The 11893-nt window shown below is 35.1% G+C and overlaps 1 protein-coding gene across 2 annotated transcripts in view; it reads left to right on the top strand.

Annotated features, from left to right (window-relative positions):
• Positions 1-10884, top strand: part of LOC133610150 (GRAM domain-containing protein 2B-like) — a 45684-nt gene extending 34800 nt beyond the window's left edge. For both annotated transcript variants that reach the window (XR_012050725.1, XM_072914168.1), the window contains 2 exons: positions 4008-4077; positions 10472-10884. Coding sequence is in view for 1 of the 2 variants with exons in the window: in XM_072914168.1 (XP_072770269.1) it covers positions 4008-4077; positions 10472-10510 (109 nt within the window). In the remaining variant the exon portion in view is untranslated. The remainder of the gene's footprint in view (positions 1-4007; positions 4078-10471) is intronic.
• The last annotated feature ends 1009 nt before the right edge of the window (positions 10885-11893 follow it).

An 11893-nucleotide genomic window follows, 5' to 3' on the forward strand; every position in this document is an offset into this window, starting at 1 on the left:
AACATTTAGCACCGAAAATTTTAGCACCCAGCTGGAAATTTTTTAGCACCTAGCGCAAAAAATGTTTAGCGCCCTAGCTGGAAAATGGTTAGCACCTCGCTTGAAATCTTTCAGAACCCAGCTCGAAATTTTAGCAACTAGCTTGAACATTTGCAGCTGGAAATCTTTTAACACCAAGCTGGAAAATTGTTACACCTAGCTCCAAAACTTTTAGGACCTAGCTCAGGAATTTTGTAGCGACTAGCATGAACATTTTAGGACCTGGCTGAGAGATCTTTAGCACCTAGCACAACATTTTTTAGCACCTAGGTGGAAAATTGTTAGCACCTAGCTTGAAAACTTTTATTCCGATTTTTTTGAACACCTAGCGCAGAAATGTTAGCACCTAGCTTGAAAACTAACAAAACCTAGCTTAAAATGTTTTGAGTAGCTCGTGAGGAAATAACTTTCAATGCTAACGGCAGAAAAATTAAACGTTAAAAATATTTTCTTTAATGACGACTTTGTCTTTATACTAACATTGTTTTTTTTATTTTTACTTATTTTATGCTAACAGTGCTTCGCCTGGCTGGAAAACATTTAGCACCGAAAATGTTAGCACCCAGCTGGAAAATTTTTAGCACCTAGCGCAAAAAATGTTTAACGCCCTAGCTGGAAAATGGTTAGCACCTCGCTTGAAATCTTTCAGAACCCAGCTCGAAATTTTAGCAACTAGCTTGAACATTTGTAGCTGGAAATCTTTTAACACCAAGCTGGAAAATTGTTACACCTAGCTGCAAAACTTTTAGGACCTAGCTCAGGAATTTTGTAGCGACTAGCATGAACATTTTAGGACCTGGCTGAGAGATTTTTAGCACCTAGCACAACATTTTTTAGCACCTAGGTGGAAAATTGTTAGCACCTAGCTTAAAACTTTTTTTCCCGAATTTTTTTAACTACTAGCGCAGAAATGTTAGCACCTAGCTTGAAAACTAACAAAACCTAGCTTAAAATGTTTTGAGTAGCTCGTGAGGAAATAACTTTCAATGCTAACGGCAGAAAAATTAAATGTTAAAAATATTTTCTTTAATGACGACTTTGTCTTTATGCTAACATTGTTTTTGTATTTTTACTTATTTTATGCTGACAGTGCCTGTTTTTGTACACCTGGCTGGAAAACATTTAGCACCGAAAATTTTAGCACCCAGCTGGAAAATTTTTAGCACCTAGCGCAAAAAATGTTTAGCGCCCTAGCTGGAAAATTGTTAGCACCTCGCTTGAAATCTTTCAGAACCCAGCTCGAAATTTTAGCAACTAGCTTGAACATTTGTAGCTGGAAATCTTTTAACACCAAGCTGGAAAATTGTTACACCTAGCTCCAAAACATTTAGGACCTAGCTCAGGAATGTTGTAACGACTAGCATGAACATTTTAGGACCTGGCTGAGAGATTTTTAGCACCTAGCACAACATTTTTTAGCACCTAGATGGAAAACTTTTATTCCGATTTTTTTGAACAACTAGCGCAGAAATGTTAGCACCTAGCTTGAAAACTAACAAAACCTAGCTTAAAATGTTTTGAGTAGCTCGTGAGGAAATAACTTTCAATGCTAACGGCAGAAAAATGAAACGTTAAAAATATTTTCTTTAATGACGACTTTGTCTTTATACTAACATTGTTTTTTTTGTTTTTTTTACTTATTTTATGCTAACAGTGCTTCGCCTGGCTGGAAAACATTTAGCACCGAAAATTTTAGCACCCAGCTGGAAATTTTTTAGCACCTAGCGCAAAAAATGTTCAGCGCCCTAGCTGGAAAATTGTTAGCACCTCGCTTGAAATCTTTCAGAACCCAGCTCGAAATTTTAGCAACTAGCTTGAACATTTGTAGCTGGAAATCTTTTAACACCAAGCTGGAAAATTGTTACACCTAGCTCCAAAACTTTTAGGACCTAACTCAGGAATTTTGTAGCGACTAGCATGAACATTTTAGGACCTGGCTGGAAAATTTTTAGGACTTAGCACAACATTTTTTAGCACCTAGATGGAAAATTGTTAGCACCTAGCTTGAAAACTTTTATTCCGAATTTTTTGAACAACTAGCGCAGAAATGTTAGCACCTAGCTTGAAAACTAACAAAACCTAGCTTAAAATGTTTTGAGTAGCTCGTGAGGAAATAACTTTCAATGCTAACGGCAGAAAAATTAAACGTTAAAAATATTTTCTTTAATGACGACTTTGTCTTTATGCTAACATTGTTTTTGTATTTTTACTTATTTTATGCTGACAGTGCCTGTTTTTGTACACCTGGCTGGAAAACATTTAGCACCGAAAATTTTAGCACCCAGCTGGAAAATTTTTAGCACCTAGCGCAAAAAATGTTTAGCGCCCTAGCTGGAAAATTGTTAGCACCTCGCTTGAAATCTTTCAGAACTCAGCTCGAAATTTTAGCAACTAGCTTGAACATTTGTAGCTGGAAATCTTTTAACACCAAGCTGGAAAATTGTTACACCTAGCTCCAAAACATTTAGGACCTAGCTCAGGAATTTTGTAGCGACTAGCATGCACATTTTAGGACCTGGCTGAGAGATTTTTAGCACCTAGCACAACATTTTTTAGCACCTAGGTGGAAAATTGTTAGCACCTAGCTTGAAAACTTTTATTCCGATTTTTTTGAACAACTAGCGCAGAAATGTTAGCACCTAGCTTGAAAACTAACAGAACCTAGCTTGAAAATGTTTTGAGTAGCTCGTGAGGAAATAAATTTCAATGCTAACCGCAGAAAAATTAAACGTTAAAAATATTTCCTTTAATGACGACTTTGTCTTTATACTAACATTGTTTTTTTTATTTTTACTTATTTTATGCTAACAGTGCTTCGCCTGGCTGGAAAACATTTAGCACCGAAAATTTTAGCACTCAGCTGGAAAATTTTTAGCGCCTAGCGCAAAAAATGTTTAGCGCCCTAGCTGGAAAATTGTTAGCACCTCGCTTGAAATCTTTCAGAACCCAGCTCGAAATTTTAGCAACTAGCTTGAACATTTGTAGCTGGAAATCTTTTAACACCAAGCTGGAAAATTGTTACACCTAGCTCCAAAACTTTTAGAACCTAGCTCAGGAATGATGTAGCGACTAGCATGAACATTTTAGGACCTGGCTGAGAGATTTTTAGCACCTAGCACAACATTTTTTAGCACCTAGGTGGAAAATTGTTAGCACCTAGCTTGAAAACTTTTTTTTCCGAATTTTTTTAACTACTAGCGCAGAAATGTTAGCACCTAGCTTGAAAACTAACAAAACCTAGCTTGAAAATGTTTTGAGTAGCTCGTGAGGAAATAACTTTCAATGCTAACGGCAGAAAAATTAAATGTTAAAAATATTTTCTTTAATGACGACTTTGTCTTTATGCTAACATTGTTTTTGTATTTTTACTTATTTTATGCTGACAGTGCCTGTTTTTGTACACCTGGCTGGAAAACATTTAGCACCGAAAATTTTAGCACCCAGCTGGAAAATTTTTAGCGCCTAGCGCAAAAAATGTTTAGCGCCCTAGCTGGAAAATTGTTAGCACCTCGCTTGAAATCTTTCAGAACTCAGCTCGAAATTTTAGCATCTAGCTTGAACATTTGTAGCTGGAAATCTTTTAACACCAAGCTGGAAAATTGTTACACCTAGCTGCAAAACTTTTAGGACCTAGCTCAGGAATTTTGTAGTGACTAGCATGAACATTTTAGGACCTGGCTGAGAGATTTTTAGCACCTAGCACAACATTTTTTAGCACGTAGGTGGACAATTGTTAGCACCTAGCTTGAAAACTTTTATTCCGAATTTTTTGAACAACTAGCGCAGAAATGTTAGCACCTAGCTTGAAAACTAACAAAACCTAGCTTAAAATTTTTTGAGTAGCTCGTGAGGAAATTTTAGCACCTAGCCCGAAGGTTTTTGGCGCGAAAACTGTTGGGGCCCCGCCCACTATTTGCTGTCGGGACACTCGATGGTTGTTGTTGCTTCTCAGCTAAATGTCCTTGCAGGACCGCAGCGAGGCTTCGGGACGCTGAGATGGTCCAAGAGCTCGCCGCCAACCTGTTCAAGCTGGACAAGGTGAGTACGGCTTTCCGTCCAGTCAGGGCGCCTCCATGATCCAAACGCGAAAATTTTCGCCCCCATTTTTGTATTGGATCCAGGTGTTCCTAATGAAGTGATCCTGTGCTCCTTATTTTCACGGTTCAGTTCCGTTTATGCTAAATGAAAGACGTTAAATACTGTAAGTGTCCCACACTAGTGTATTTAAAGTGTTATTTTCAAGATGTGCAGCGAAGCCTTTTAAAAAATTTTATTTTTGTATTTTTTTTTTGGATAACAAAATGCCTGTGTCCAAAGTTAGCTAGCATGCTAACGTTACTATGCTATTTTTTTCTTTTAGCAAATTTTATAGGTATACACTGTTGTATTTTGGTACTTGATGCATGCTAACGTTAGCAGGCTAGCATTTTACACACATTTTTCAGGTACATGCCTCAGAGTAATATACTTTGGTGCTTGAAGCATGTTACAGTTAGCATTTTACCATGCTAGCTTTTTTGCTAATTTTGCAGGTATACACCTCAGCGTCAAATATTTTGCTACTTGACGAATGATACCTGTTAGCATGCTAATGTTCGTATGCTAGCTTTTTTGCTAATTTGACAGGTATACACCTCAGCGTTAAATATTTTGCTATTTAACGAATTATACCTATATTTTTTTAGCTAATTATATAGGTTAGGGTTCCAACCCTAACCCTAGTTGTATTTTGATAACGTTAGTATGCTATCTCTTTTAGCAAATTTTTTCGTTGTATTTTGGTACTTAATGCACACTAACGTTAGCAGGCTAGCATTTTAAACAGAGTAATATATTTTGCTACTTGGCGAATGATACCTGTTAGCATGCTAATATTCGTATGCTAGCTTTTTTGCTAATTTCACACTCGTTAAATATTTTGCTACTTGGCGAATGATACCTGTTAGCATGCTAACGTTACTATGCTATCTTATTTTTTTTTAAGGAAATGTTTTCGTTGTATTTTGGTACTTGATGCACGCTAACGTTAGCAGGCTAGCATTTGAAACAGAGTAATATATTTTGCTACTTGGCGAATGATACCTGTTAGCATGCTAATGTTCGTATGCTAGCTTTTTTGCTAATTTGACAGGTAAACACCTCAGCGTCAAATATTTTGCTACTTAACGAATTATACCAATATATTTTTTTAGCTAATTATATAGGTTAGAGTTCTAACCCTAACCCTAGTCGTATTTTAAAAACGTTAGTATGCTATCTCTTTTAGCAAACTTTTTTCGTTGTATTTTGGTACTTGATGCACGCTAACGTTAGCAGGCTAGCATTTGAAACAGAGTAATATATTTTGCTACTTAGCGAATGATGCCTGTTAGCAAGCTAATGTTCCCATGCTAGCTTTTTTTGCTAATTTCACACTCATTAAATATTTTGCTACTTGGGGAATGATACCTGTTAGCATGCTAATGTTAGTATGCTATCTTTTTTTTTTTTTTAGAAAGTTCTTTCATTGTATTTTGGTACTTGATGCACGCTAACGTTAGCAGGCTAGCATTTTAAACAGAGTAATATATTTCGCTATTTGGCGAATGATACCTATTAGCATGCTAATGTTCGTATGCTAGCTTTTTTGCTAATTTCACACTCGTTAAATATTTTGCTACTTGGCGAATGATACCTGTTAGCATGCTAACGTTAGTATGCTATCTTATTTTTTTTTAATCAAATTATTTTGTTGTATTTTGGTACTTGATGCACGCTAACGTTAGCAGGCTAGCATTTGAAACAGAGTAATATATTTTGCTACTTGGCGAATGATACCTGTTAGCATGCCAATATTCGTATGCTAGCTTTTTTGCTAATTTCACACTCGTTAAATATTTTGCTACTTGGCGAATGATACCTGTTAGCATGCTAACGTTAGTATGCTATCTTATTTTTTTTTAAGGAAATTTTTTCGTTGTATTTTGGTACTTGATGCACGCTAACGTTAGCAGGCTAGCATTTGAAACAGAGTAATATATTTTGCTACTTGGCGAATGATACCTGTTAGCATGCTAATGTTCGTATGCTAGCTTTTTTTGCTAATTTGACAGGTATACACCTCAGCGTCAAATATTTTGCTACTTAACGAATTATACCAATATATTTTTTTTAGCTAATTATATAGGTTAGAGTTCTAACCCTAACCCTAGTCGTATTTTAAAAACGTTAGTATGCTACCTCTTTTAGCAAATGTTTTCGTTGTATTTTGGTACTTGATGCATGCTAACGTTACAGAGTAATATATTTTGCTACTTGGCGAATGATACCTGTTACCATGCTAATGTTCGTATGCTAGCTTTTTTGCTAATTTCACACTTGTTAAATATTTTGCTACTTGGCGAATGGTACCTGTTAGCATGCTAACGTTAGTATGCTATCTTTTTTTTTTTTTTTTTTAGCAAATTTTTTCGTTGTATTTTGGTACTTGATGCACGCTAACGTTAGCAGGCTAGCATTTTAAACAGAGTAATATATTTTGCTACTTGGCGAATGATACCTGTTAGCATGCTAATGTTCGTATGTTAGCGTTTTTGCTAATTTACACTCGTTAAATATTTTGCTACTTGGCAAATGATACCTGTTAGCATGCTTACGTTAGTATGCTATCTTAATTTTTATTTTAGCTAATTTTTGTTGTTGTATTTTGGTACTTGATGCACGCTAACGTTAGCAAGCTAGCATTTTAAACAGAGTAATATATTTTGCTACTTGGCGAATGATACCTGTTAGCATGCTAATGTTCGTATGCTAGCTTTTTTGCTAATTTGACAGGTATACACCTCAGCGTCAAATATTTTGCTACTTAACGAATTATACCAATATATTTTTTTTAGCTAATTACATAGGTTAGAGTTCTAACCCTAACCCTAGTCGTATTTTAAAAACGTTAGTATGCTACCTCTTTTAGCAAATGTTTTCGTTGTATTTTGGTACTTGATGCATGCTAACGTTACAGAGTAATATATTTTGCTACTTGGCGAATGATACCTGTTAGCATGCTAACGTTAGTATGCTATGGTTTTTTTTTTAGCAAATGTTTTCTTTGTATTTTGGTACTTGATGCATGCTAACGTTACAGAGTAATATATTTTGCTACTTGGCGAATGATACCTGATAGCATGCTAATGTTCGTATGCTAGCTTTTTTTGCTAATTTCACACTCGTTAAATATTTTGCTACTTGGCGAATGATACCTGTTAGCATGCTAACGTTAGTATGCTATCTTAATTTTTTTTTTAGCTAATTTTTTTGTTGTATTTTGGTACTTAATGCACACTAACGTTAGCAGGCTAGCATTTTAAACAGAGTAATATATTTTGCTACTTGGCGAATGATACCTGTTAGCATGCTAATGTTCGTATGCTAGCTTTTTTGCTAATTTCACACTCGTTAAATATTTTGCTACTTGACGAATGATACCTGTTAGCATGCTAATGTTCGTATGCTAGCTTTTTTGCTAATTTGACAGGTATGCACCTCAGCGTTAAATATTTTGCTACTTAACGAATGATACCTGTTAGCATGCTAATGTTCGTATGCTAGCTTTTTTGCTAATTTGACAAGTATGCACCTCAGCGTTAAATATTTTGCTACTTAACGAATTATACCTGTTAGCATGCTAACGTTAGTATGCTAGCTTTTTTTTTTTTAGCTAATTATATAGTTTAGGGTTCTAACCCTAACCCTAGTCGTATTTTTATAACGTTAGTATGCTATCTCTTTTAGCAAATTTTTTCATTGTATTTTGGTACTTGATGCACGCTAACGTTAGCAGGCTAGCATTTTAAACATTAATATATTTTGCTACTTGGCGAATGATACCTGTTAGCATGCTAATGTTCGCATGCTAGCTTTTGTGCTAATTTCACACTTGTTAAATATTTTGCTACTTGGCGAATGATACCTGTTAGCATGCTAATGTTAGTATGCTATCTTGTTTTTTTAAGGACATTTTCTCGTTGTATTTTGGTACTTGATGCACGCTAACGTTAGCAGGCTAGCATTTTAAACAGAGTAATATATTTTGCTACTTGGCGAATGATACCTGTTAGCATGCTAATGTTTGTATGCTAGCTTTTTTGCTAGTTTCACACTCGTTAAATATTTTGCTACTTGACGAATGATACCTGTTAGCATGCTAATGTTCGTATGCTAGCTTTTTTGCTAATTTGACAGGTATGCACCTCAGCGTTAAATATTTTGCTACTTAACGAATGATACCTGTTAGCATGCTAATGTTCGTATGCTAGCTTTTTTGCTAATTTGACAAGTATGCACCTCAGCGTTAAATATTTTGCTACTTAACGAATTATACCTGTTAGCATGCTAACGTTAGTATGCTAGCTTTTTTTTTTTTAGCTAATTATATAGTTTAGGGTTCTAACCCTAACCCTAGTCGTATTTTGATAACGTTAGTATGCTATCTCTTTTAGCAAATTTTTTCATTGTATTTTGGTACTTGATGCACGCTAAGGTTAGCAGGCTAGCATTTTAAACATTAATATATTTTGCTACTTGGCGAATGATACCTGTTAGCATGCTAATGTTCGTATGCTAGCTTTTTTGCTAATTTCACACTTGTTAAATATTTTGCTACTTGGCGAATGGTACCTGTTAGCATGCTAACGTTAGTATGCTATCTTTTTTTTTTTTTTTTAGCAAATTTTTTCGTTGTATTTTGGTACTTGATGCACGCTAACGTTAGCAGGCTAGCATTTTAAACAGAGTAATATATTTTGCTACTTGGCGAATGATACCTGTTAGCATGCTAATGTTCGTATGTTAGCGTTTTTGCTAATTTACACTCGTTAAATATTTTGCTACTTGGCAAATGATACCTGTTAGCATGCTTACGTTAGTATGCTATCTTAATTTTTTTTTTTTTTTTGTGCAAATTTTTCCGTTGTATTTTGGTACTTGATGCACACTAACGTTAGCAGGCTAGCATTTTAAACAGAGTAATATATTTTGCTACTTGGCGAATGATACCTGTTAGCATGCTATTGTTCGTATGCTAGCTTTTTTGCTAATTTCACACGCGTTAAATATTTTGTTACTTGGCGAATGATACCTGTTAGCATGCTAATGTTCGTATGCTAGCTTTTTTGCTAATTAGACAAGTATACACCTCAGCGTTAAATATTTTGCTACTTAACGAATTATACCTGCTAGCATGCTAACGTTAGTATGCTAGCTTTTTTTTTTATACCTAATTATATAGGTTAGGGTTCTAACCCTAACCCTAGTCGTATTTTGATAACGTTAGTATGCTATTTCTTTTAGCAAATTTTTTCGTTGTATTTTGGTACTTGATGCACGCTAACGTTAGCAGGCTAGCATTTTAAACAGAGTAATATATTTTGCTACTTGGCGAATGATACCTGTTGGCATGCTAATGTTCGTATGCTAGCTTTTTTGCTAATTTCACACTCGTTAAATATTTTGCTACTTGTCGAATGATACCTGTTAGCATGCTAACGTTAGTATGCTATCTTATTTTTTTTTTTAAGGAAATTTTTTCGTTGTATTTTGGTACTTGATGCACGCTAACGTTAGCAGGCTAGCATTTTAAACAGAGTAATATATTTTGCTACTTGGCGAATGATACCTGTTAGCATGCTAATGTTCGTATGCTAGCTTTTTTGCTATTGCTAATTTCACACTTGTTAAATATTTTGCTACTTGGCGAATGATACCTGTTAGCATGCTTACGTTAGTATGCTATGTTTTTTTTTTTTTAGCAAATTTTTTCGTTGTATTTTGGTACTTGATGCACGCTAACGTTAGCAGGCTAGCATTTTACACAAATTTTTCTGGTACACACCTCAGTGCAATAAATTTTGGTGCTTGACGTTAGTTAGCATTTTAGCCTGCTAACATTAGCATGCTAGGTTTTTAGCACCTAGCTGGAAAATTGTGAGCATCAAAAATGAAAACTTTTAGGACCTCGGTCCAATTTTTTTTAGTGACTATTACGGAATGCTAGATTTTTTCTTTAGCTAGCAGGTATACACCTCAGTGCCATAAGTTTGGGTATTTTACTAATGCTAACTGTAAGCATGATATTGTTTTCCTGTTAGCATAGTACTGTTAACATGCTAGCTTTTTTTTTTTTTTTTCTAATTTTGCTAATTTTTTTGTGCTAACTGTAAGCATTTCAGTTCCACTTTGGCTCTTCAACATTCACTCCAAATTCCTACCGAAATTTAATTTTGTAGTTCTTTGATTTAAAAAAAAATGTATACATTGTACAGGTTTTGAAGGTGAAAACTACCAAAATGTCCCCCAGTCTGTGTCCTTCTAGAATCATACGTTAGCACATGATGAAAACGTCATTTTTACACAAAAAGTCGTGTACCATTTTCTCCAACTTGGTGTTTGTGGTCCTCAGGTCCGGAGAAACCTCCAGAAGCTGCTTGACGACGCCTGAAGAGGAGAGTGGTCATGTGACCTCTTGAAATCAACTAGTGCAACAGCACCCTCTAGTGGTCACGGCCAGTAGTGTTGATGTAGCGTCTCATTCATTTCATTTATTTTGCTCTTTTCACGTTGTAAATCTCATTTTAATGATCCATATTCTGATAGAAAACATATTTTTATCTTGTCTGAGGTCTTATAAGTCAACTATAGTTTTATTTTGTTTATGTTACGATCAGACTTTATTATAAATATATATATATTTTGCTTTAGTCTGTTACAGCTATGGATCCAGCAGAGTCGATGCTTTGACGTGACGTCATATTGTGTGACGTCACACCTTGGCTGCGCACAATGCTGTGCACTGTGAGTCTGAAATACACTTGTCCAAAGATCATCTATGTGACAGGAGCACTGTGCTGTTTTTTTTACGCACCCAGTCCAAAAACGTAACTTTAGTCAAAGATCCTTTATATGACAAGAACATGATCCTGTTTTTAAGGACCTACTTAAAAATGGAATGCTAGTCAAAGATCCTTTATATGACAAGAACATGCTGCTGTTTTTAAGGACCTATTTAAAAATGGAATCTTAGTGAAAGACCTTTTATATGACAAGAAAATGCTGCTGTTTTTAGGGACCTATTTCAAAAACGGAAAGTTAGTCAAAGATCCTTTATATGACAAGAACATGTTGCTGTTTTTAAGGACATATTTCAAAAAAGGAATGTTAGTCAAAGATCCTTTATATGACAAGAGCATGCTGCTGTTTTTAAGGACCTACTTAAATATGGAATGTTAGTCAAAGATCCTTTATATGACAAGAACATGCTGCTGTTTTTAGGGACCTTTTTCAAAAATGGAATCTTAGTCAAAGATCATTTATATGACAAGAACATGTTGCTGTTTTTAAGGACATATTTCAAAAAGGAATGTTAGTCAAGGATCCTTTATATGACAAGAACATGCTGCTGTTTTTAAGGACCTACTTAAAAATGGAATGTTAGTCAAAGATCCTTTATATGACAAGAACATGCTGCTGTTTTTAGGGACCTATTTCAAAAATGGAATGTTAGTCAAAGATCCTTTATATGACAAGAACATGCTGCTGTTTTTAGGGACCTTTTTCAAAAATGGAATCTTAGTCAAGGATCCTTTATATGACAAGAACATGCTGCTGTTTTTAGGGACCTTTTTCAAAAATGGAATCTTAGTCAAAGATCATTTATATGACAAGAACATGTTGCTGTTTTTAAGGACATATTTCAAAAAAGGACTGTTAGTCAAAGATCCTTTATATGACAAGAGCATGCTGCTGTTTTTAAGGACCTACTTAAAAATGGAATGTTAGTCAAAGATCCTTTATATGACAAGAACATGCTGCTGTTTTTAGGGAC

This window comes from Nerophis lumbriciformis, linkage group LG11 (genome assembly GCF_033978685.3).
Source record: "Nerophis lumbriciformis linkage group LG11, RoL_Nlum_v2.1, whole genome shotgun sequence".
Lineage (NCBI taxonomy): Eukaryota > Metazoa > Chordata > Actinopteri > Syngnathiformes > Syngnathidae > Nerophis > Nerophis lumbriciformis.